This window comes from Patiria miniata, unplaced genomic scaffold (genome assembly GCF_015706575.1).
Source record: "Patiria miniata isolate m_02_andy unplaced genomic scaffold, ASM1570657v1 HiC_scaffold_9, whole genome shotgun sequence".
NCBI lineage: Eukaryota > Metazoa > Echinodermata > Asteroidea > Valvatida > Asterinidae > Patiria > Patiria miniata.
Window position 1 is genome coordinate 2,921,898 of NW_024037076.1, and position 25,956 is coordinate 2,947,853.

The window sequence follows — 25,956 nt, forward strand, 5'->3', positions numbered from 1 at the left end:
AGATCAGAAAAAAAATATGGCCTCTCAAACTTTTAATTTCAGAAGAACATTATGCATCAGTGTTTAATGTACTAGACTTCAAGAGTCATTGAAAATGACTTCGGTTGCAGTTATTTTCTTTTGTTGTAGTTGCTTCTAGTGTTCCAAGCATTAAACTTTTTGTTTTAACTTTCAGATCAGTTTGGAATGCCAGTTTGTAAGGATAAAGATTTAAGTGATGTTCAAACTGACAGGTTCCTGGGTTCCATCCTTTTCCTCCTCGTTAAGGTTTTCCTTCATCACGGGAGAATATGGTACCTGCTCGGTAACCTGTGGAACTGGTCTCCAAGTCAGGAATGTGGATTGCCAAGATCGTTCTCAGGAGATTCCGACCACAGTCAACGATGCCCTGTGCCAAGAAGCCAAACCGTTGACGACACAAGTCTGCATTCTGCCTGCCTGTCCAGTCAACTCGTACAGCTATGCTGTGGGACAGTTCCTGGAGGTAAAACACGGCTTTCTTAGGTTTACAATCAGTTACATCGTTGTCAGTGCAAACAAATCGCAACTGCCAAATTTGTCAAACACTTGGAAGCTTTTTGTGGATTTTTATTCAGATTTACTCGTAGATTATTACTACTATTATTGAACTATTCAATTGAATATTTCATGAAACTAAAAACTGATAATTTCCAACTTGTGAACATACATTGTTCTCCTGATTCTCGGTTCTTGTAGTGCTCGGTGACATGTGGGACTGGTGTTCAGCTACGATCAGTGACTTGCCAAGACAATGTCGGTGAAGCCGTGGCGGAAGTGTTCTGTATTCAACTGGGTCTATTCAGACCATCCACTACTCAGAATTGTGACACTGGTATCAGCTGTGGACTCCGCTACGTCGCTGGCCCTTATGCCACGGTAAGGTTTTGTAACAATAGATTTTGAAATCTCAAATATCCTCTTAAAGTAAATCAATTTTTTATCATTAAGTGGCAGAGTTAACTTTTTTTTCAATGTTCTTCTTTTGTCTGCAGTGCTCGGTCACCTGCGGCTCGGGTACGCGTACCCGCATGATCTACTGTGTGAACGATAACAATTTGGTCGTAGCTCTTGCTCGGTGCGAGGATGCTCAGCTGGAAGAACTGCCTCTTACGACCAGTTGTGACCAGGAAGCGTGCCCTTCTCCTGTCTACACCGCGCTCAGGGGATCGTGGTCTGAGGTATTGGGATCATTTAGTGATTTCTTGTACCAGTCAGTGTAGTAAAGTGTTTCCTGTCAAGGTTCGAACCCCCGTGCCATGGCACGCGAGTGGAAGACCGTAACCATGGGACCACAGCACTCCACTTTCTATAAATTTTTATAGAATTTTATAGAATTTTTATTTAGCAAATGCTCCCCATAAATAATATTTTTGTTCCTTCATTTATTTTGTTCTTTATATTCATAACAGTGCTCGGTTACATGTGGGCTAGGCACGGAGACCAGATTTGTGGCGTGCCGCAATAACGATGTGGACGTTGACGTGCAGAACTGCATTGATGCAGGATTGACTGACTTGGAGACGTTGAGGGTTTGCACACGGCCGACCTGCCAACCGGAGTATCGCTTTGAAGCTGGTGCATTTAGTGATGTAAGTCTAAAATTAAGGAATTTTTACTGTGTCCTTTAGGACTGTTGCTTTTTGACTTATTCACGGTAGTAAAAAGTCTTGTCTAGTGTTAAAGCCATTCCTTATAAAAAAACATTGTACTTTTAGTATGACTTACTGTTCAGTGATGCAGTGGTACAGGCATGGTATGCTTAGTGCTTTTGTACAGCTAGTTCAGAAACCTGCAGAAAATTACTCAGGTGGGACTCGAACCCATAACCTCCTGCTTACTAATTCAGATGTCTCGCCCCTTGACCGTTGAGGTTGTCTGATTTTGGCCCACTGGTTTGAAACTGATATAATTTGCTGGTACTTGCTTTGGTTTCATACCACAGTGTTCAGTGACCTGTGGCACCGGACTACGCATCCGTGATGTCCAGTGTTTGGACCAAGACGACGTGGCAGTAGCCATCGATAACTGTCTGGCCATCGGCTTGACACCGCCACCAAACACCATGGAGTGCACTCTGGAAGACTGCCCAACCTACATCTATCAAGTCGGTGAATTTGGAGCTGTAAGTAACCACCTCCCAATAGTGACGTCAACAGATTAGGCAACTGCTTAAAACAGGGCTACATTTGACGTTCTGGAAGTCCACGGTTCTAATCCTATCAGTGCTTTCTGAGAAGACTGCCAATAACATAGCTTGGTCGCTTAGTCAGTAGAGCACCCGTATATTGTTCTGTAGGTCCACGGTTCAAATTCTCCTTCAGGCTCATTTCAGAAGACTGCCAGGATTGGTTGGTAGAGCACCAGAACTGTGTTCTGTAGGTCCAAGATTCGAATCCAATTCAGTCTTATAACAATTTCCATAGCTTGGTGGAAAGAGCCCAGTGTGGCACCTTTTAAGTCAGAGGTTCAAATCCTGTTGGACTTCTTTAAAAGACTGCAAACACATGTTGGATATCTTTGACCATGGAACACCAGTATTGTGCTGAGTTGGCGTAAGGTTCGAACCTATTTTACTCTCATTTGTTTCCTTCCATGCCAACAGTGTACTGAGGAATGTGGAGATGGTCTGCAGCTTCGTGCCGTGGTCTGTGTTAATAACGACACCAAGGCTGTCGTGGATGATGCAAACTGTCCTGGACAGAAGCCTGCCTCAACACAGCCTTGCAATCTCATGCCTTGTAACACCCTGTAAGTTGGTTGGATGGAGTCTTGTAGCGGAGTCTATCACAAGGCCGTCCCTAGACTGTAGCCAACAATGCCAAGAAATTACAAATGCATACAAATGTTCATAACTATACGTTATATATTAAGCAGTGTTTACATTGGTGAGGCATTGGTACAGCAAAGATTTGATTTGTGATGGAGTGTCTAACCTTTGACCTGTATCTTTGACCTTTGACCTTTCTCCCTCCAGGCTTCAGTTTGTCACCAGTCCTTTCAGTGCCTGTAACTGCAGCGGTCTGCAAACACGTATTGTCATCTGTATCCAGCGTGTGGGTATCGTCTTGGAGCAAGTCTCCACACAGAATTGCTTGGATGCTGGTCTTGAAGCCCTACCGACCACTCAGGATTGCCCCCCACCAGCAGACTGCGTCCAACCCAATCCTGTCTGGCAGACCACTGAATGGAGCCAGGTAATGATAGAACAGCAGTTGATTTCTGATTATGATACTAAGAAATCCTCAAAAAGGCCCTAGGCACTGTAGCTCGCAAGCCTGAAGAAACCTGTAGAGAGAAGACAATGAGAAGAAGCTACAGTTTTAGAGGTGGGAGGAAAACCCCAGAATATTCTGGGGGCTGGGGAGAACCCACGGAATCAGGTAGGGACTGAAACCCAATCCAAATGTGGACCGGGGCGGTATTCGAACCCGGGTCACAGCAGTGGAAGGCGAGGAAAGTACCGCTGTGCCAACCCGACTCCCTAGGCCTGCCGAGTCTGGCTAGACCCTGCAGTTTGAAAGCACTTTCAACAGTTTCGAACATTTCAAGAAATGTAATTTCCCTCAACATGTCAATTTTTTGTTATTGCTGCGTAGTGCCCAGTAACTTGTGGCGTCGGTACCCAGACTCGACTGGTTTACTGCATCGCACAGCCAGGATCGACCGATATCGTTGATGATTCAGAGTGTGTTGCTGGGGACAAGCCACCAACGACACAGGAATGCGACACGGAAGTCGTATGCCCAACTGCGTAAGTCAAACACAAACTCAACTGAACTACGTGTATTAGTTTTAACAAATGAAATCTAGAAATGTACCAAGAGGTGCTTGAAAGAAGAACGTGGTTACTGACGTGTTTCCAGCTCTGTGCTTGAAGTCATTGTTAATGTTTCATTCTCAGCTACCTGTGGTTGACCTACGGCTGGGGAGCATGCAGCGTGACCTGCGGCGAAGGCTTCGAGTCGCGTGATGTCTTCTGCTTCAGTCTGGGAACTAACATCGTCCAGGTTGAAGACTCGCTCTGTAACGCTGGAGAGAAACCCAACACTGTCCGGCCATGTAGTCTGGCGCCGTGCACTGCATCATGGACAACATCAGGCTGGACTGAGGTAACATTCCATCTTAATATCCAGACAGGTTTATTTAAAAACATTATGCGGGATTGGATAAGAACTTGGCCATTCACACATTACGTGAGACTTTGCGACTCTTTGACGTCAGAGCAGAAAAAGTGTCATCATTGGATTCCTTCACAATGGGAATTTAAGATGAAATCTTTCGGAAATTAGGGTAAAGAAGTTCTTGTTCAATGTCTCTAGTCGCTATGATGTTCCTATCAAAAGCTTTCTTGAAGACTAAGAAAACAATGTGTTAAGCTGGTGTTCTACTGAGTTAAATTGGTCTTAGAATGTAAATTTAACTCTTATAGACTAATATGTGAGCCCACTAAACTTTAACGAGATTATCACTACGTGAAATATTGTCCATGATAACATATACTCTGTTTCTTGCAATGTTGTCAGTGTTCTGTGACCTGCGGTCCTGGTACGCAAACCCGCACCGTTGCCTGTCAGCAGACCAAGGATCCCAACAGCAACGTCGTTGACGAATCAGAATGCATCGCTGAAGCCCGTCCCTCGGAAGCCCGCCCCTGTTACCTGGCACTATGCCCCGCCCCCTTCGGCTGTAATACGTCCTACATGCTGGAAGGCACTGTGCAATACACAGAGAGCTCGCCAGGTTTCACAGCTGGACAGAATTACCCGAATGACCTGGAGTGCTCCAAGGCTTTCGTTGCTGATAATAACATCCAGGAAGGTAGACGTAGACGTAGACGGAACGTTCAGGAACCACAGTACTGCATTCAGCTAACTTTCACAGCGTTTGACGTAGAACCATCAACCGACTGCACTGTGGATTATCTAGAGGTAAGAACATTTCAGATCTTAATCTGAACTTGGAGGCAATGATAGTGGAACACCACCACAATGGCTATTGTGAATTGCAAACTACTGTTATTTGGTGCAGTGACCTATTGTACATACATGAATTGTTCCAAATATAAAGGAACATTAACCTGATATAACTGTACCATCCCCTTAGGCAAATTCTTTGTACTTTCAAAATGACATCTTGGCCTTTGTCCCCTGAAAATCATACAAAATCCACGTTTGCTTCTGGTGGATTTGGGATCTATATAATAGTTCTCGTGATCATTAAATTGACGCAAGTAAATATCGAGCCTTCCTCGGTAAAGAAGCCCCGGTAATATTCACAAATATAAGTGGCACTTGCCTGAGACAAACGTTGAAGTTATGGATTCTAATCCCCTGATATTTCTTTCCAGATTTCAGACATCAGGTACAACACATCAGAGCGTCTGTGCGGCAACACCTACGAGCTGCCTCTAGTCTGGGAGTCAGTGGGTCCTCATGTCAACCTGTACTTCCACACTGATGCCACGGTCACACGGCCAGGGTACTCTGTCATCTATAACGCTGTGGAGAAACAGGATCCAGCTGGCTATGAAGTCACTGCATGGTCCGAGGTAAGTCGGTCAGTTGGTTTACATCTGTGAAATTTCCAGTACACGGCAAGTATTTCATCATTTGCTGAGCAGCAGTGCAGTGATCAAGAAATATTCATGTACTCATTTGGTGCACAGCCATGTGCTAAATGCCTCTTAGAATTTGACGTCACAAAATTATATTTAAAGGAGCCTGTTACAAACTCTTCAGCCGATTTCAACAGTGCATAACTTATGCCATCTGTAGGACATACGCAACAAAATTCTTGCACAGCTGCGCAATAAAATTACGATCAATTTCACAAAACTTTGCGTAGCTGCATAACGTTTTAAAGAATCTGAACATCTTGGACGAGGATAACGGCATTTACGACAGTTGTGGCTCTAGCCTTAATTATAACTTGTGTCAATTTTCCAGAAAAAATAGGTTTCTGAGTCTGTTGATATGCGTCAAAGCTGAAGATGAGGTATCTAGATGAACTTTTAAAATTATTTGCCGACTTTACAAAATTAATGGACCCGACATCTTGCTTTGCAGTGCTCTGTGACTTGTGGAGAAGGCGTCGAGACACGTGAAGTACTGTGTGTCCGTGGCAATGAGACCGTTGATGAGAATGAGTGTAGTGGTCTGCAGAAACCTGTCTCCATCCAGCCGTGTGTGGAAGACGAGTGCATCGAACCTAGCGGTGAGTTGGAGTCGTGTGAAATCAAACTTTCTTTTCAAAAAAACGTACAAATCAGATGTCTCTTAATCAAACACTCCTCATTGACCAATAATATCTTGACGTTTAATCACTTGACCAAAGTAGCTCTGTCAAATTCAGTCACAAGCAACAGAGGTGAGCGGGGCTAATGACTGATCTGAAAGGTTCATAAATAGCTTCAGCCATCATAAATTCGGGCAACTCACAATGCAGTGCACCTTGGAGAGTCAATTTTTCGAGTTTACGGTCGACAAAACGCAGTCCATTTGAATGAGTGTCAGTAGAAAACTTAAGCTAATTTTATTATAGATTGGGGCATAGCGTTCTGCTGGCTCTTAAAAAAAACACCATATTGATTAAAAGGAAAAAAAAGGGCGAACATATATTTGAATCATACTGACAATTTCAAATGTTCCGCGCTGTGATTTTGTCGACCATCTCCCACAATGCACTGGGAAAAATGAACTCTCCGTGGCAAACTCTTGGTGGCGCACTGAATTGTGAATCGCCCGAATTAGCTTAAGTCTCTAAAAAATAACAATAAGGCAGAAATTAAACTGGATTGCATAAATTTGTTTGTTGCTTTATTGTTGCCGTCAACAGTTTGCAGCGGGGATCTTCTTCGCACAGAGAACAATGCTATCATCTTGTCTCCCGACTTCCCATCGGCCTACCCAAACAACATTTCCTGTTCTAACGTGATCCGTGCCCCGGAAGGAATGATAATGGAGATCTTTGTCACTTTCTTCAACCTCCGTCCCGAAGAGTGCAGCGACAAGGTTTTGGTAGGTTTGAAAGCTTGGGCACTTCTGTGCGTTTTTCTGCGGATAATTCAGACTTTCTTTCAGAATTCCCTTTGAGATAGATTCATCAAGGATTTGAAGCCTCCTTTACACCGTTTTAAAATTCTCATTTTCAGATCAAAGACGTGAACGTCGATGGCGAACCGCTGGAGCTGTGTGGTAACCAAGCTCCCGGCATTGTCTTTACATCCATCACAAATGAGGTGACGGTGCAGTTTGAGTCGGCTGAAACAGGATCCATCTCTCCAACCGGTTTTGGCTTCAGTCTCCGAGCTGACTTCATGAACCAACCACGTAAGCTGGGGTAGTGGGTTGGGTCCCAGGGTAGTGGGGTTGGGTAGTGGGTTGGGTCCCAGGGTCGTGGGGTTGGGTCCCAGTCAAGGAATCGTATCCACTCTCTTTCAAATAAGCTACAGACTAGACTTACAGCGCCCGATAAATTGAAGTGCTAAACCCAACTTCCGAAAATCGTATTTTCCAAATTCATCGTGTTTATCAGATTTGATGTAGGGCTTTCTTTTCATGCAGTTTCTCAACATGTCCAGAGCAAATGTATTTCGTCGTCTTTGTAAAATCAAACTGTTACTCTATTGACAATTTAAATCCTCCAATGACATACTCTCTCTGTCATTCTGGAAGGGACGTTGTTGAATGAGAATCCATTGACGTAGCTGAGATTGACGTCGTCTGTTTTTCCCCCCATATTTCAGCGGTTTCTTGCGGTAACCAGATCTCAGAATCTGGCCGAGCTGTCTACTCGCCCAACTACCCCGGTGATTACAACCTGAATGAGAACTGTTTGACCGTCATCAGGAATGACGGGGGTTGCATCAAGCTACGATTCTTGGATATAGACCTCCCTCCCCAAAACGGACAATGCTCGGACTTTGTTCAGGTGAATATCTGGTGGTAACAGTTAACTGATGGTTTGTTACAAGGCTAATCCCTTGTTATTGGTTAAGTTTCTAAATTATCCAAGCTAAGCTTGCTGACCTTACCAAGCTACTTACTGTCAGCAAAAATCCCCGCAAAATGTTTAGCAGACTTTTTGTGTGTTACTAAAGATACATCCCATAGCTAAGGATTCTGTGCTGACAGGGTTAGCACAGAAGCCTTTGCAAACCTGACAAGCAAGCACATAATAACCATTCCAAATACTTTGTGTCTTCAGTTGGTCGATCTTAATGAGATTGCCGTCAACACTGGCCCCTTGTGTGGCAGAGAAATCCCTACGGTCTTCTACTCGTTTACTGGTCTCATGACGGTGCGATTCTTCTCGGATGAAAACGGTCCGACTACCGGTGGTTTCAATGCTGTGGTGAACTTTGTTGATTGCTATGATGGTGTGTGGCTCACCGGCCCGTTTGAAGAGGTGAGTTTTATTGTCTTTATCGAATGTTAGCATTCCTTAACATTGGTAGAGTCACACTGCAAATGTACATTTGTGTTTCACATGAAAAAAACTCATTGCCGACATTCTTTTCATGCGTAGCCAGTGGACAATTATTCACAACATTAATATTGTATAAGTAGAACGCACTCTGGTTTTGCAATGTTTTCACTTGGAAACGGGTAGGATTCAAACTTGGGACAAATGTTGAATTCCCTTTGATATTGTGCGGTGTTTTGCGATTACAGTGCTCTGCTACCTGTGGTGAGGCAGTCCGCAGGCGAACCGTCTCATGCCAGAATCCTCAAACGGACGCTTTGGTTGATCCAGCTATGTGCCCACCAGAGAGGCCCGACGAGGAAATTCCATGCGATGTCCCTGAATGCCCAAGTAAGAATCTTTGACCAATTCAGAATGGCCTGCTTTTAGGCACCAAAAATGTTGACGTAGTGTAGTGTTCCAATTTAACATGCAATACTAGGCATTAAAGAATGACACATTTAGGTTGGTCTGTTTTTGCCAAGAAAGCCTCCTGTGCTTGTTAAGTCCTTGCTTTCACATTTCATGATATTGTTCACAAAGTTGCACAGTTTGTGAAGTGCTATTTGTATGAAAATTTAACCAAGTATGGCGTGATTATCACTTGACTAAACTCTGTTGGACTAAACTCTGTAGGCTGTGACGTGACGGTGACCGAGTCTGGCGAGATAGGCTCTCCCAACTCACCAAGCAACTATGACAACAACCAACGATGCGAGACTGAGATTGTCAATCCAGACGGTTGCGTCGCCATCAACTTCTTGGCGTTTGACCTTCAGCCTGGTCTCAGTGATGAATGCGACACCGATTTCCTGGAGGTAAAATAAAAAGAATCTGTTCTGGGATCTTTCCAGAAACTTCCAAATCCAAAACACGCCTTCATCATGCATTATGAGGTTCCTGCAGTCATGAAAAAATCTGGAAATTTAAAAGTATTATGAAGTTATAGAAAAGTCATGGCATTTCATCATAGGATTTCTTTGGAAGTTTCTTGTTAGTCCATTGCAGTAAGCAAACATTGTGAAAAGAATCTCAATTGGGGAGAACGCAAAACTTACAGGTGGTAATTGAGCTTCTACCTTGAGGTATCGCACAACACCCTGAACCTCGTTAAACCTCAACTTACAGCCTGTTGAATTTTGCATTTTTCCCTTAAAGAAATAGTGTCTTGGGCAAATCATCCTGAAAACGTGGAATTGTTTAATTTGGTTACTGGTTACTGGTGCCATCACTATTATCCCCAACTCTCAAAACCATCTGAGAAATTATGATCCAATTTGAGGATTTGGAACTAACATAAGCCATTTCTACATTTCACTCGCGCTTGGAGAACTCTCCTGAACAAAGACAACTTTTGGATTAACAAAACACATCATGTGGTCCTAGTTTAATCACGTGGGCTTATCGAAAATTCTGTCCCTTGCGTCATTGCTTACACGAGATGTCAAACTGGCTTGTCGTTAATTTGTTGCCGTTTTCTCAACAAGAGTAATGAAGAGATTAAAAAAAGAGTTTGAGTGCTTTGAAGACGGTCTCTAAGTAAGCTTATGCATTTTGTCATTGGCTTTTTTTCAATTGCAAGTTTGTTTGTTGGTTGTTTTAGATCACAGATGTGGCAAGGGAAGAACCTATCAAGCTATGTGGCTCAACACTCCCTGATACCTACCAGTCACTGAGCGGTAATGTGCAACTGCTCTTCCAGACTGATGATTCGGTGGTATCCACTGGCTACTACGCTTACGTCTCCTTCATTCCTTGTCCCGTCAACGCTTACATCATGGGCAACTGGAGCGAGGTAACAATTCAAGTCCAACCCTATCAGCAATAGAGCAGCGTGGCATCCAAAATGCTTGGCCAAGCTAATGAAAACATCTTTTCATTAGCATCGGTTGCTGCGTGTTATCAGTCAGCACTCTGGACTCAAGAACCATCGAGTTTTATGAAAATGGGTCTGGGAACGAGATAAGATTTCAGAAGTTTCTGGATGTCTGCATTGAGTTTCAAACAGTGAAAATCAAGATGATATATGCCTTGAGCATAGTGAGATCACTCTTTGTTGAAGTTCACACTTTCTTATGGGGGCATTATGCTCTCATAAGAAAGAAAAAGTCTTTTCAGGCCTATTGATGCGAGCGCAGCCTTTCCAACGCTGTCTTTGTGTTTACTTTCAGTGCTCTGTGACCTGCGGTGCTGGTATGAGAACCAGAGATGTTCAGTGCATGGATCTCATCAACAACGTCCCAGTTGAAGACTCGGTGTGCCAAGGTGAACGTCCTCCATCTGAAGAACCCTGCATGGCCAACGAGGAATGCCCATGTAAGTCGCAGGTCTGGAGTCTTGATACATTAGCACGCCCTCAATGGTCAAAGTTTGTATGCAGCTTTTGACCAGTGAGGAAGGCAACTTCAGCGGGTGTGTGTTACACTTGATGTGCAAGTTTCGAATATTCAAATGTTCAAATAGTTGAATACTAAATTATTCAAAAATGAACAGCCCTAAAAGTATAAGAAGCATAGATTGGCAGGATTTTTAGAATAATACGAATTGTAACTAAAATGTTCTCTGTGGCCTTGAGCCTCATGCTTGCATTGTTACCTACCCTCCATCGCCCTTATCTGCCCCCTGCAGCCTGTGATGTGACCATTACCGAGAGTCTGATGTTCGTCACCAGTCCGGACTTTCCAAATCCCTACGCCCCCAACCTAGAATGCGTCTACACTTTTAACTCACCGGATCCTGACCAGTGTGTACGTCTGACCATCATAGAGGCTTACCTCAATGGAGCTGATGACAACGAACTGTGCAGTCGCGACTATTTGGAGGTCAGTTCTAATTTGTTTTTTATTTGTTGAAAAAAAAGACCAAACGCTCCGTTTAGGTTTGATTATTCACAAATTTGTTTAAAAATGCACCATCGTCCAATGAACTGCTATGCCTTCCCCAACTCTTGGATGCAAAATGGAAAACTCTGGAAATAAAAACACGTAGCACCATGTACTTGCTGTACTCTTAAAAAACATTGTTGCTTATATTAACCCTGCAGTTACCGTAGCGCCTGAAATTGCCCTGCCTATCATATGATTTTATTGATTTTTCAGTGAATAAATACTGAACGGTTAATAACAATAAACTGGCATTAGGCAACTATAAAACCCTTTTAGTAATATCAAACACATCAAGAAAAGTAAACTGTCAATCATAGGATCAGAAGTTCAGGTAATTATGAATATTCAATATAACAAAAACACTCATTGCTGCCGTTGTTTTAAATAACCCATCTGTGTGTTTTTGATTGGTCAGATTACCAGCCAATCAGGACAGCCCCCCTTGCGATTCTGCCCGGAATCGGCCCGTTCCATCCCGTGGTACTCCCGAGACAACACTGCTTCTGTCAGGTTCGTCACCGACGAAGAGGGCGCCAGCTCAGGATTCAACATGTACGTCGTCTTTGGCAGTTGTCCGATGTACGACTTTGTGGTGGGAGACTATACTGAGGTAAGACACTGAATTCTGTAGCTTGAGGGTTAGAATCCAGCATGTGGAGTTGGGTTGGGTTTCAACATTTCCTTAGGTTTCAATTTGGCATTTCAAAGTTTCGCCAAGTCATATCGTAATAAAAATATTATTCTTGCTCAAAAAAATGTGGTGCTTATACATAGCGCTTTAAACCGAAGATCTCAAAACCCTTCACAATTATGTTCATTAGGCATGACACCATTCTTTGCTGCAGCTCGATCAGCGCATTCTGGTCTCTACCATCACAGGTACCCATTTACACTCCTGGGTGGAGAGTCTATTGTTGTAAAGTGTCTTGCCCAAGAACACAAGCACCATGTTCCCCATCAGGGTTTGAACCCATGTGCCATGGTACACGAGCCGTAAACCGTAACCATTGGACCACAGCGTTTGACTCGAACAGACTTTTGTTTCGGACGAGAGAAATTCTGCATTGAGTTGCCTTGACTCTCGCACCTTGTTACTAATTTCGTTGTCCTGGATGTTATCATTTTGACCTTACAGTGCAGCGCCCGTTGTGGGGGTGGCGTCAGGACAAGAGTTGTGAGTTGTATCAGCCTGAGTGACGGTTCAGGGGCTCCCGATGAGCTGTGTCCTAACCAACGTCCTTTGGATAGCATTCCTTGCAACACTGAGCCATGCCCAGGTATGTGACCTAGTAGGAGGGGGTGGGGCTTAGGAATGGGGTTGCAAATGGCTAAAGTTGCAACTACAAGGAAGACAAAAACTTGGCCCGAGGCAAAACTCTAGACGGTAACAATTGGCTGTCTGAAGATTGCAGCTCATGCCGTCCTTTAGTTCAAATCGTGTTCAATTTTGATGTTTGCGTAAAGATAACTTTCAGAAATTGTTTTCTTCCAAGTTTGCATTTTAAGGAAGAAGGTAAATGTTTCTGCTTTCAGTTATAGTAGTACATTTATATTCAGAGAAGCTTGCACCAGGATTCTTTATAAGCAGCAGGTTGTCTGAAATGGACGATTGTCTTTGCAGTAAATGTGGCCCAAGTCTGTTTGACGTGGTTGTGGCTGCCAACAATGCATAAATGCTTTTGGACTTGAAGACAATTTGTATGCTATTTTCAGTTTGCGATGCCGCTTTCTTCCCGGGAGACGAGCTGATCATGAGTCCTGACTTCTCCAGTGCCCCAGGCCAAGGCTACGAGAGGTCCCTGGACTGCACCTACAACATCACCAACCCAGACGGTTGTCTCTTCCTAACATTCCTCAGTTTTGAGCTCCAAGAATGCGCAGATTGCTCATGCGACTACCTCAGTGTGAGTCCTAAACCAAAACCATCTATAGGCTTTGTGCATGATTGCACGAGGGCGCTGTTCCATTGCCTTCACCACACCTAGTCGAGCTTTGCAATGGCACAAGTCAATTTGCATGTCCAACCTAATGCAGTGAGCAAGTATTATTGCAACGTAAGCATTTTTGCTTTATTGTGCGTCCCAAGTCGTACATTCAGTTTCAGTTTGGAGGATTTGTCAGATTTAGAGTAGGGCTGTGCATTTATGTGCATTTTAATGCGTGACAGACGACCCTCGCAAAGGTAGCAGTTTACCTTGTCAAGCTATAAAGCCCTTCGTATAACCGTTGGAATTTCAATTTTGGGATGGTGCCCCTGTTTGACTTCCATAGTTGTCTGGTTCACGTAACTACCACTAAATTGGACCTTTTCCCACCCTTTCCCTGTTGTAGATCACGGAGGATAATGCTGAGGCTTTGCCGCCTCTCTGTGGTACTCAGAATGACCGTACATGGGCCTCCACGACCGGCAACGTCATGTTGAATTTCGTTACCGATAACTCCATATCTGCTGCTGGTTTCAACATCTACGTAGCTTACATTGACTGCCCTGACGTGTACTACTTCACTGAAGATTACTCGGAGGTCAGACTTTTTACTTTGCAAACGTCTCTGAAATATTTTACTGAAGTAATGAATCTTGTCAAATAGCATAGCTATTCTTTCTTTTTTTAAATGGCTTGACACTTCCTCTTGTTTTCAGTGCGACGTGTCTTGCGGTGGCGGATCCCAGACCCGCTTGGTTCAATGCAGGAGTCGAACCACCGGCATGGAAGTTGATGAGTCCATGTGTACTGGAGTCAAACCACCAACAGAGCGCCCATGTGGAGAAGACCCATGTCCATGTAAGTTCTAATTTTCCTTCTGCTAATCTTCACAATAAATGATGGCAGGACCCATAGGATTTGAACCTGTTACCCAGCAGCTTGAGAGTTGAGTGGTTAAGCCTCCACACTAGGAGGTCGTGGGTTCGAGTCCCACAGCAAGCTTTTCACATAACACTAAGAAATGCATATTTGGTTGATCAAAATGAAATTGAGATTATTTACTTTGTTGTTTGCAGTTTGTGATGAGCAGATTACCACTCCCAGCTTCATCGCCAGCCCTGAGTACCCAGAGAACTACCCAGTCAGCATCAACTGCAACTATGCCATCCAGGCACCAGCAGGCCGCTGCGTCAGCATCAATGTACTGGCCTTTGAACTCCAAGAAGCTGAGGGTGACCCTATGATGTGCCAAGATTATATTGAGGTCAGGACCCCCCCCCCCCCCCACACACACACACACACACATCCTAATCATAAGTGACCTACAAACCACGCCCCCACCTCCCCGGACCATACTATTGTATGATTTTTATTTCATGCACATTTCTGTATTTTTTTTTCACCTTTAATCAAACCCTCTCCCCAGAACATTTACTCTCAGTCTGCAAGAGAACTCAACTCCTGAACTATGCCTCACAAGTCCACTTTGTCCAGCCGTTTTTTTGTTTTTAAATGTGAAAAAATACATTGTTTCTGGAATTAAATTTCTTGTCATTTTAATCCGATTGTCGACATTTGATTGGTTAATCTTCGTTTGACCTCGGGCCTAATTCTGGAGGATTTTGTGACCCCAACAGTTTTTCAAATTTCAAACACATCATGAAAGTATAAGGCCTGACGTTGTGATCCTTCATAGGTTTGATTTTTGCCGTTGGAGCAAGTTTCTACCAGAGTCAAAACGTCAGCCTGTCTAATGCCTGATTGTTAGATTTCATGTTGATACATTAAGTTATTGTTGGGCCACACTCCCCCACAGTTATTGTTTGTAGAAGTAGTGTATTATTTTGTTTTAAATTGTTCCCGCAGATCCGAGACCAAGGAGCCCCTACTCTAGACAGACGTTACTGTGGATTGGCTGCTCCCAACGCGATTCAGTGGAGATCACGGTTCGGTTCCGTTAGCTTGGACTTTTCGTCTGATGAGGAAGATACTTCGAGCGGCTTCCGTGCTTACGTCAACTTCGTGGACTGCCCCCAATATGGATACGTCGCTACTGAATTTAGCATGGTAGGTTGTTGCCAACATTGGGTCATGGATCAAGTTCGATTGTGATCGAAAAAAAGTCTAAAATATTGAATTGATCAAGTGTTACCACCTGCTGCCAGGATTAATTCTGGCCGAAAAACATCATTCGTGAAAAAAGGCAACATATAGCCGTCGAACTATCAAATTAAGTCAAACGCCATAAATATTAACTCTTGAGAGTTAATGTTGCAATATTTGTGTGATAATTTTCATCATAAGTTCATAATTGGCAACACTCAGAGGTCCTGCCATGGAGCGATATTCAATACGACAGGGTGTGTACAGCGGCCAAGATTAACTTCAAAAGATGGTGTGTGCAAAACCAAGGGGAACCCTGACATGTATACACGTCCACCGCTTGGGGAAATCTTGACCACCTGTCATCGCCCCCTCGAATATTGAAATCCTGATCGTGTACGTACGTCCTCCTGTGTTAACTGATTAAGGATGCCAACTTTGGCAGCAAATTGAAGCCAAATAATGTCAAATTTAAGCAGAGGATAGTCTTTTACATATTAAACATTTTGATTCAATAGATATAGATTTCTACCGCACTTGTTTGTATAATAGCTGCAATTCTTGATTTGGATTGATTGTGGAGTTTGTTTGCTTTTATGTAGTGCTCTAGACCGTGTGGTGGTGGCACACAGACCCGCGAAGTCTCTTGCCAAAACATAGCCACGCAACAACCCGCTGAAGAGGTCAACTGTGAGGATGAGAGACCTTCAGAGTCCATCCCTTGCAACCTCCAAGACTGCCCAGGTAAAGAAGACATCACAAGACTAGCTTTGCCTAACTTGGCTCAACCTGAAAGTTTTGGTGTTAGGATGTACATACTCAGTAACTCATCAACTCCGTCAGTCAATGACTAGGCAAGTTAGCTAGTCAGTCGGTTGATAAAGTTTCTCAGTTAGCCAGCCACTTGATGAGTTAGTCAGTCGATGACTCAGTCAGAAGACAATATGCTTGCCCTTAGGCCTAGCACAAATTGTGAAGTATTCTGTGAACAAATTTAAAACCGAAACTTGTTGAAAGTTTCAGGTCAGTGGATACTATCCATTAAAAAACAAAAAACAAACATACATTTATCAATTTTCATTTAGATATACCTTGATACACCCTGAAAGGCTACAAACGACTTCGTACTAGAATTCTGTCTGTAATAATGAAACCACAAAATTGCTCTAGTCTACAGAAGTGAGATGTATAATGCTTTCATTTTAGTAGTAGAAGGAAACATTTGAAAGGATGTTCCTCATGTAGGCTTGATAGGCATTGGAACCGTGGCCAGATTTGAGATTGACGGCGAGTGGACAGCAAGCCTCGATCCTGACCACCAAATCTCTTTTCTCCTCTGCAGAATGTGACGAGGAAATCACTGAGAATCGACAGAGCGTCTACAGTCTGAATTTTCCCCAACCTTACTTTGAGTATTCCTGCAATTACATCTACACCAACCCCGGTGGCTGCGTGGAGCTTCTTTTTGTTCAGTTTGAGATGCCGATACCAAATGCCGAGGATGTCTGTGATAAGGACTACCTCCTGGTGAGCATGTCAGACCAGTATTTATATCGTTGGTCTTTTCACAATTTGCTTTAATTTTTTTTTGTTTTAAGTTTTTTTTTAAAACTGAGACTACTCCATCGAATAAATAACAAATTCTTGCGCTGCGAAGCAGTTGCGAGCTGTATTCACTGCATGATATTTGAGCTGGTATCCCATCAGAACATTGCAAGTATTCCCCATGATAAGCAACTTTCTTAAAATTCCGGTTTTCTTGAAAATGACGGCACACCAGGTGCTTTGATTTCACAGGATGCTTGAGACTATTTTTCACTTACAGTCAAGTAAGGAATTTCATAATAAATTGGTAGTTTTGTTTTTTGATGTTTTCAAAGGTTGTATATTACATTTTAAACAGCATCATGAAAAAAGTGCTAAAATTGAGTTTAACCACGTATTTTTCGTAAATAAATAATGGAATGATTGGTAATTTTTTTTGAAAATTGGTTTATTTGACTTGAACATTTTGGAACTGTTTTGATCCAACAGGTTGAAGACATGAGTGAGCGGCCCTTCTCTTACCGTATCTGCGGCCCTGACATACCCAACACCGTTGTGTCACGTGGTGAGAGACTAAATGTGACTCTCGTTACGGACGGTAACCCAGGCACCTTTGGTGAGGGATACCAGCTGTACAATCTCTTTACAAACAACTGTCCGGAGGTCGGCTACGTGGCAAGCGAGTTTGGAGAGGTGAGTACAATTGTTACTGGAGGCGTGGTACTAGACCGTCGGCTAACTAGTTTTCCCATTAATAAAGTGTTTAGGCTTTTACAAATGGCAGACTGGTGCACAGTGCCTATTGGCATGAAATGTTTTAGGATGAAATTAGTTTAAGGAATAAATGTGTACTTCAAGGCCATTAAAAAAGGTATGAATACTAAGAGTATGAAACAATATGAAGCCTGGAAAGATAGTTGCTAATGTTTAATGTGGATATTCAAACTTCCACCTTGAAATTCATTTGATTTATTTCAATGTTTTGAGTGTACCAAATACTTGTGCAGTGAAATCATTGTCTCGATCAATGATTTGTAATGTTGTTTATACTTGCAGTGTGACCGCCAGTGTGGTTTTGGCACTAGGACACGCGAAGTCAACTGTGTTGATCTGCAATCTGGAATCACCGTGGATGAAAGCCTGTGCACTGATGTTGAACCAAGCAGCACTGAGTTCTGTAACACTCAGCCTTGCCCATGTGAGTGCAATGCCTGTGTTTCTCTTGACTATTTTTTTTCTTTTAATAAAAATGAAAAAATGAATATTTACAGTGTATTGAGACTCTCAAGGCACATCACAATTATTACCCCTGTTCATCGAACCATGAGACCAGTTTTTGCAGCAGCTCGAGATCAGCGCATGCTGGTGTCTGCCTTCACAGGTACCCAATCACATTCACAGGTACCCATTCATACTCCTGGGTAGAGAGAAGCAATTGTAGTAAAGTGTCTTGCCCAAGAACACAAGCATAACGTTTCCCGTCAGGGTTTGAACCCACGTACCACAGCACACGAGTCAAACGCCGTAACTATTAAACCACAGCGTTCCATAGTTCATGTGAATTATGTTAACCTTTAACCTTTTGACCTTTGTGGCAGCTTGTGACCAAGTCGTCGACACCTTCCCGATTGCCCTGAATAGTCCCGCTGACTTGGACCCTCTGCGCACCTGTCAGTATGACATCGAGAGCGAACGTTGCATCCGAGCAACCTTCCTTACGTTTGACTTCCCAGGAGAAAACGGCATGTGTGCTGATACATTCGTCCAGGTATGATCGGGAGAATTATACTTAATTAAATAAACTAGAACAAACAATTGATGGCATGAAAGTTGTGGTTCCCAACTAAAGTCTGAAAGGTCTTATTGACGAAAGTGTCTGGACGTGTCATTATGTCTGCTCATTTGTGCCACCAAAGCTGGGTTTTTGTATGGCCTAGTCCCGGAGTATAGTCGTGTTCCCTAACGTGGCGCACTTCGGTAAGCTTACCCAACTTTCCTCGTGTAGTGTTGCCAAACCTCTTTGTTGACAAACCTCAAATTCATGCAGTGGAATACTGGTACTTTTACCTTAATAATACTTGCTGTTTAACCTCTGTGAACAATTTCGGTTTCATAAAATTTAAGCCGAAATTCAAAAACGGTGGCGTCCGGAAATTGGGCACAATTTGGCGGAGTGTTCCCTTACGTGGCGCACTTAAATAAATCTCGGAAAATTCCAAATTAACATTTAAGAATTTCTGTAAACTTGATAAATTCTGATAAATCATTATTTTCTCTACCTACATACCCAGCCAGATGTTTGTCACAGAATTATTTTCTTATTTTTCGGGGCATTTTCAAAGGGTTCACGTTGCACTTGAAAATAAAATCGGAAAATCATGCCAAAATAATTTTTTCTTTTAACTTTGTAGCGGGTAAATAAACTCGCGATTTATGAACGGGAGTGAATTTCTGTGAAATTTCAGTTAAAACTTTTGCTCTAGCTAGGCGCTACAGGCGAAAAATCAAAGTGCGCCACGTTAGGGGCCGCACCACGTTAGGGTACATCAACAATATAAATACTTTCCTTAACTGCTGTCGAATGTTCAGGACCAGCTCAAATAAGCAAGCCTAGTGATCTTAACGAATGCTTTTATTTATTTGTTTTAGTTGCAAGATGAGGGAGCGGAGTTTCTGACGGAGAGATTCTGTGGGGATGGACCGGGGGCAGCGTCTGGTGCAGCCCTGTATGCTTGGGAGTCCAGAACGTCTGACGTAAGAATTTCTCTTCATTCCATCATTCCTATGATTGAGTTTATTTGCCATCCTTGTGAGATATTGTTGACTGGTACGGCAGTGAGCACTTGCCGTGTGGTTTGCTGTTCTTGCATAGACTTGATTTCACTGTACATAGGATCGTTCGCAGTTACGCTGCCAGTAACCTGCCAAATTATCATCAAAAAAACTTACTTGGATTAAAGATCGTACTGGTACTGAACACCCCTGAGATTATTCCGTCTGGCTTGCTGTCATTGAGAAGAAATCAAGAAAGTAGGTGATTTCCAATGATCAGTCAATTGACTGATGTTGAAAAAGTTTTGAAAAGCTGGTGATACTTGGGAAAGTTACGAAATTTTTCAGCATTTTTAAAAGTTACTAACAGCAGGTTTCTTATTTTAGGTACTTATGACTCTGAACAGTGGCACTGACTTGACGGCCAACAACCGCTTCCGAATCTTCCTGACAGAGATGGACTGTCCAGAGTTTGGTTTTGTCGCCGGCGAATTCGACGAGGTAGGTGCCTATAAAAAAGCAATCTGTTGAATTTTATAATTAATTAAAAATTAATAGCTTCCCTATTTGTTAAACTATTTTGCCTCTGTTACCCAAAGGTTCATCAAAAATCTTCTACTGTTTTGCTGGTTGTTTTGGTCATGTGCTTAAAGCCATTACCAAAACATTTGAAGCAGAAGACATACTGACAGACGTTACTACCTTTCTTAGCATTGATGTCCTAAATCCTCTCTTGACCCTTACAGTGCAGCAGATCTTGCGGCGAGGGTGGAGTCCAGACACGTACCGTAGAGTGTCAGCGTTTAGCCGATAATTCACCGGTCGTGGAGGGATCGTGCACGGATCCTAAACCATCAGAAACGCGGCCATGTGCACCTCAGCCGCCATGCCCATGTAAGTCATAACAAGTCTGTTGGACTTTGTGTCTGGGCCAGTTTCATTAACAGCCATTTTGTGCTAACCGAGCCTCCATCTATTTTACAGAGAAAGCAGTAAGCACAGCAAAAGCACGCTTAACCCCAGAGGAAAAATTTGGCTGAAATCAGCGACGTAACAATAGAAATCTCCATGCTCGCAACCATTAGCACGTCCACACCATGAAATGGTGCTTAAGCAGCAGCAGGATTTTCTGCTACAGTAAGCACAAGTTTCTGCTAACTGTTAAGCAGCGCTATGAAATTTGGCCCTTGTCTGAAAACAAATATATTTCGGATAAACGGAGTCACTCTGAACACTATTTTGTTTTTGCTTCTCTGGAACATTTTTGAATGAACCGCCTTGCATCTTGTATTCTCCCCCTCAGCCTGCGACATGTTTGTTTCTGATCCCGAGACATTGGTCCAAGGGCCCCCACGCAACAGTAACTGGACCACCGATGTCCGTTGCCGAATCACGGTTGAATATGACACCTCTTGTGTCGTCATCTCTGGCTTACAAGTGATGCTGTCTGAGCCGGATGAAAACGGCACGTGTGTCGACAGCTCACTGACAGTAAGTAGACCAGTAAAGACATTAGCCTAACCTCACCTAAAGAAAGCTACAAAATACTACTGAGTTTCTGTAGTGTGCAGTTCTGTCCATACAAGTGTGCACAACACATGTAGTATGCCGTGGTATTTGGTACTTGACCCCCAAGATGGGGCCAGGCTTAGAGAAAATAAGACATCGCAGGAAATGTCCGGAAACAAAGAATGCTAATTCTTTAAAAATTTGGTAATAATTTCATAGTGCTGCCAAGCACACAATTTCTGCCAAGTTTTTCTCGTTTCACGTAAAAAAAAAATTGAAAATAGACCTGCAGCATAGAAATCTTCATACTCTTACCCCAATACAGTAACTACCTCACAATCCACATTCAGATTTTAAGGGACCATACAAAAACTGCAAAATGTTCAAGTCATTAACACCTTTTTTGTTTTACCATCGACAGTTCTCTGACGGCACCTATCCAGCCTACACTGAGACTGTCTGTGGCTCATCAAGCGGCGGTGTATACGGAGCTTTAAGCCGTCGTTACGTCGTGGACTTCTATTCAGCAGACTACGAGAACTCTGGCGATTCATTCAATCTATTTGTCCAGGCGGCCGCTTGCCCAGTGATCGAGTACCAGACTAGTGAATTCTCACAGGTAACGATGCTGTGTGTATGTTCTTCTTGGTACCAGACACTGATTAGTCTAGTCACAGACTCCCATGTTGGAATTTGCCCGTCATCGGCGTGATCGATTGAACGGAAGTTGAGGTCTTCAATTTTTAATTTTATGATAGTCATCAATCTGCAATAATTTCAGTATGTTGTAAATTGAAATGCTAATTTTTTTCTTTCAAAATATCCATTTATTGCCCTTGATTGAATGGGCAAGTCAGGACACAAAATCAATGCATTACTTCTTTTCTGATCAGATATTGACTTTTCGGTGTGTACATTTCACAAATTACAAATGTTGAGTTTAATGATGGCGCCCTCTGTTGTCCTTGTAGTGTTCAGCCAGTTGCGGCGGTGGGGTCCGAACCCGGGACGTGACTTGTGTGAGAGCAGATAGAATGGAGGAGGTCCCCGACGATGCCTGCGCAGGACCCCGCCCAATGGCCATCGAAGGCTGTAACATGGAGGCATGCCCTAAAGGTATGGACTGACCAGCAAACCATCATATCCATACCCAATCCTTTCAGATTTTTTCAAGGGTATAACATCCGTTTTTGTCAAAATTGTTGTTTGGCAAACTATGGACAACCATCATTGCAAAACAGTGTAAAAAGAAAACGCTAGTATGATAACAATCACCGAGTCAACAGAAGCTGACCCAACCTAATATTGAAGGCGTGATTTTCAAGCTTGAAGTTTAAAATGGTTGCCCACTATGGTTTAAATTCATATAATTGATAGCAGACTGTGTAAAATGGCATTCACGGGTGGTTTGAACAATTTAAGCGTAAACGTTTGCACTATGATTTGTTTGTATAAGGGGATTGAGTGAAGTGGGCCACTGCAGTCGACAGTATAAAATTAGAAATATTAGTCTTACAGATTTTTTTTTTTTATTTTGGCAATGTTGTTGCTTGATTGACCCATAGTTGAACTAACATGAAATTTTGTTATCTCTCTTTAGAGTGTGATAATGTCATCACTGTCAATACTCCCGTGCAACTTTTGACATCACCGGGACGTCCAACGTACGTCACTGACGCTGACTGTACTAATAACATCATCAACTTGAGCGGTTGCATCGTTCTGGCGTTCCTGTCCGTTGATATCGAGGAGGGAACTATGCCGGGTGTTTGCGATAAGGATTACTTGGAGGTTAGCATTTCCTTTGATTCTCACTCGCATTCCTAGATTACCCCACCCAAATCCCTACAATGCCGCACCCAAATTCCTATAGGGTGACTCACCCAAATTCCTACATTGCCAGACCCAAATTCCTACAATGCCACACCCAAATCCCCACGATTCCTAACCAAAAGTCCAATTCCCCACCCAAGTCCCTACAGTGCCACACCCAAATCCCTACAGTGCCACACTGAAATTCCTACAGTGACACACCCAAATCCCTACAGTGCCACACCCAAATCCCTACAGTGCCACACTGAAATTCCTACAGTGCCACACCCAAATCCCCACGATTCCTAACCAAAAGTTCAATTCCCCACCCAAGTCCCTACAGTGCCACACCCAAATCCCTACAGTGCCACACCCAAATCCCTACAGTGCCACACCCAAATCCCTACAGTGCCACACCCAAATCCCTACAGTGCCACACCCAAATCCCTACAGTGCCACACCCAAATCCCTACAGTGCCCCACCCAAATCCCTACAGTGCCCCACCCAAATTCCTACAAAAGTCAACTAAAGATACAACGGCATCACTTCGAGTATTAAAAGAAAACGTTTCATAGGTAATTTGATTTTGTGCTCCCAGATCATTGACGCTACTTTTGATGAGTTGAGCGTGCGGCTGTGCGGCGACACCCTTCCATCCACCGCCTGGCGCTCCCAGTCCGGTAGCATCAGAACTCGGTTTGTCTCGGACAGCGTGGACACCCAACAGGCGGGATACACTCTAACCTACACCTTGACTCCCACCTGCCCTACCGGATCCTATGTCTTGAGTGGCTTCGATGATGTGAGCATTTTATTTTTAAACAGACTCAAAACAGAATTTGTTCAGATGACAAAACATCTCTGAGCAGATATCAGGTGTTGATGAGTCTGGACTGCGACAAAGACACTCGTCCACTGTGACTTGTGACTAGACCTGTGAAACACTGGTGATTCACTTGCGACTGGACTTGTGTTGGACTTCACACTTGTGAATATCACAACCATCTCTCTCTTAAAAATGGTCTTATTTTGTGAAGAATGTTGCATCCTGACGCCATGCTATCTCAATGAAGGTCAGTCATTGCAAAAATGTTGACAAGACATGAATCTGGGACCGAGAAACATTTCCAGTTTTGTTAGAAAATACTTTGAAAATGCATTCGACTCACCATAGACTTTGTAAACATCCAAAGAAGTGGTGTCTGGATACTGAAGTGGTGTCTGGATACTACAATCTTTCCCTCAATTTAATCAGTTTAACTAGCTATTTCTGAGTGAAAATAGGAAACCGATAATGATCTACATTTACCTCATAATCTTTTTTTTTTGTATCATGAAGTGTTCTGCGACCTGCGGTGAAGGCACGCGAACTGCAGCTGACCTGAACTGTGTGCTTCCAGACTCGAGTATCGGTACCAACAGCGACTGCCCGGGCCTGCCACCATCGCGTGTCCAGTCATGCAACCTGGGAGAATGCCCCGAGTTCTATTTCTTCACTGGGGAATACTCCAATGTAAGTGCCTGTAGCAGATTTCATCTGGATTTCCTTTCAACTAATTTCCAACTATTCCCTGCGTTTGTCCTTCGTCAGTCTTTGTCTTTCAGTCCATACCAAGGCTTACGCTTAAAAGCTGAAGTATTTTACCGATCATGCATTTGTAACGTGTCTTGGGGAGTAATGAGAACGTTTGCCTATCATCTTGATGAATAGCTTTAATTCAGGAGTCAACCATATTCAATTGAAAACGATGTCAACGCTTCAGTCTTGAAGCTTGCAAGTAGAATCAAAGCAATGAAATAGAGGTCGATTACAAATTAACACCACTCTGCTCTGATGAATAATTTAAATTTGTGAATAAACACAACCCGACGTTTGAAGCCACATTACAAAAAATGAAAGTGAAACCATCACTTCAATCATAAAATAGTCTGGCACCATCCCATTCAACATTTTACAATTCATAAAATATATTCAGGGAACCTGATCAAAATGGCTTCCTTGAGAATGTGGTCTTTATTCACGACCGAGTCTTGGATGTTTGCAGGTAAACTATTTTTCTTTTAAACATTGTTGATTTGCAGTGTTCTGTTGAGTGCGGTGACGGTACCCAAACCCGTGTCGTTGAGTGTCGGCGTTTGGACAATGACACCGTTGTGGATGATGGCATGTGTACCGAGGTTAAACCAGACACATCTATGGCATGCAATCTCATGGCTTGTGTGGATAACGCTTTTGGTGAGTGGTCTGTACGGAAGGCTTGTCCAGAGCCGTGCTGGTCACACAGCATTTTAAAGGATTAATATCTTAATTGTTTGCTAAAAACAAAAAGGTGAATATTCCACGGTTGTCCGTAAGTATAAAAACAATAGGCTTCAGTTCTGATTTGGCTAAATCAACAACCAAAGCAATTAATTCATTCAAGTTAGTTGGGTTCAAAGCATTCCAAGTTCAAGGAGCTTATATCAAGTGGCTCATCTTAGTCTAGCCTGGCACCACCAATGTGGGACATTAACCATTGTTATCACATAACAGGCTTGAGGGAATCAGACCAAGATGGCAGCAGTAGAATTCAACATTATTCATAAGATTGTGTTGCATTAGAGGTGCACCCTGCACTGATGTCCTCTAATTCTATTCTTCCACACCAACTTTTTGTTCAGCTTGTACTTAAAACTTCAACAATCCATGATATGCCGTCTTTTCTTTTAATTCCAGTTTTGTCCGAGACTCCCCAAACCGAGACTGTTGAGTTGGGTGACAGTGGCACTATTCAGAGCCCCAACTTCCCAAATGCGTACCCCAACAACCTCAACGCTCAGGTGGTCCTGACCATCCCAGCAAACACTCTCCTGAGGGTGACCATCGATACCTTGGACTTGGTCTTTGAGAGCCCGTGCGCCAACGGGGACTTCCTGAGGG

General features: G+C 43.2%; 1 protein-coding gene across 1 annotated transcript in view; it reads left to right on the forward strand.

Annotated features, from left to right (window-relative positions):
• LOC119720804 overlaps window positions 1–25,956 on the forward strand; it is a 38,135-nt gene that overhangs the window by 10,784 nt on the left and 1,395 nt on the right. The window contains exons 14-57 of the mRNA XM_038190655.1: window positions 268–484; window positions 718–897; window positions 1,014–1,199; window positions 1,431–1,610; window positions 1,964–2,143; window positions 2,624–2,769; window positions 2,996–3,215; window positions 3,618–3,772; window positions 3,923–4,130; window positions 4,545–4,949; window positions 5,369–5,569; window positions 6,087–6,234; window positions 6,856–7,037; window positions 7,172–7,349; window positions 7,766–7,950; window positions 8,227–8,427; window positions 8,694–8,835; window positions 9,121–9,302; window positions 10,088–10,279; window positions 10,656–10,800; window positions 11,113–11,306; window positions 11,785–11,979; window positions 12,505–12,646; window positions 13,083–13,273; window positions 13,701–13,892; window positions 14,011–14,152; window positions 14,371–14,558; window positions 15,161–15,361; window positions 16,000–16,141; window positions 16,740–16,924; window positions 17,432–17,635; window positions 17,999–18,140; window positions 18,541–18,710; window positions 19,592–19,696; window positions 20,102–20,215; window positions 20,461–20,608; window positions 21,018–21,205; window positions 21,645–21,842; window positions 22,195–22,339; window positions 22,824–23,014; window positions 23,635–23,838; window positions 24,376–24,549; window positions 25,119–25,272; window positions 25,753–25,955. Coding sequence (XP_038046583.1) covers window positions 268–484; window positions 718–897; window positions 1,014–1,199; window positions 1,431–1,610; window positions 1,964–2,143; window positions 2,624–2,769; window positions 2,996–3,215; window positions 3,618–3,772; window positions 3,923–4,130; window positions 4,545–4,949; window positions 5,369–5,569; window positions 6,087–6,234; window positions 6,856–7,037; window positions 7,172–7,349; window positions 7,766–7,950; window positions 8,227–8,427; window positions 8,694–8,835; window positions 9,121–9,302; window positions 10,088–10,279; window positions 10,656–10,800; window positions 11,113–11,306; window positions 11,785–11,979; window positions 12,505–12,646; window positions 13,083–13,273; window positions 13,701–13,892; window positions 14,011–14,152; window positions 14,371–14,558; window positions 15,161–15,361; window positions 16,000–16,141; window positions 16,740–16,924; window positions 17,432–17,635; window positions 17,999–18,140; window positions 18,541–18,710; window positions 19,592–19,696; window positions 20,102–20,215; window positions 20,461–20,608; window positions 21,018–21,205; window positions 21,645–21,842; window positions 22,195–22,339; window positions 22,824–23,014; window positions 23,635–23,838; window positions 24,376–24,549; window positions 25,119–25,272; window positions 25,753–25,955 — 7,945 coding nt within the window. The remainder of the gene's footprint in view (window positions 1–267; window positions 485–717; window positions 898–1,013; window positions 1,200–1,430; window positions 1,611–1,963; window positions 2,144–2,623; window positions 2,770–2,995; window positions 3,216–3,617; window positions 3,773–3,922; window positions 4,131–4,544; window positions 4,950–5,368; window positions 5,570–6,086; window positions 6,235–6,855; window positions 7,038–7,171; window positions 7,350–7,765; window positions 7,951–8,226; window positions 8,428–8,693; window positions 8,836–9,120; window positions 9,303–10,087; window positions 10,280–10,655; window positions 10,801–11,112; window positions 11,307–11,784; window positions 11,980–12,504; window positions 12,647–13,082; window positions 13,274–13,700; window positions 13,893–14,010; window positions 14,153–14,370; window positions 14,559–15,160; window positions 15,362–15,999; window positions 16,142–16,739; window positions 16,925–17,431; window positions 17,636–17,998; window positions 18,141–18,540; window positions 18,711–19,591; window positions 19,697–20,101; window positions 20,216–20,460; window positions 20,609–21,017; window positions 21,206–21,644; window positions 21,843–22,194; window positions 22,340–22,823; window positions 23,015–23,634; window positions 23,839–24,375; window positions 24,550–25,118; window positions 25,273–25,752; window position 25,956) is intronic.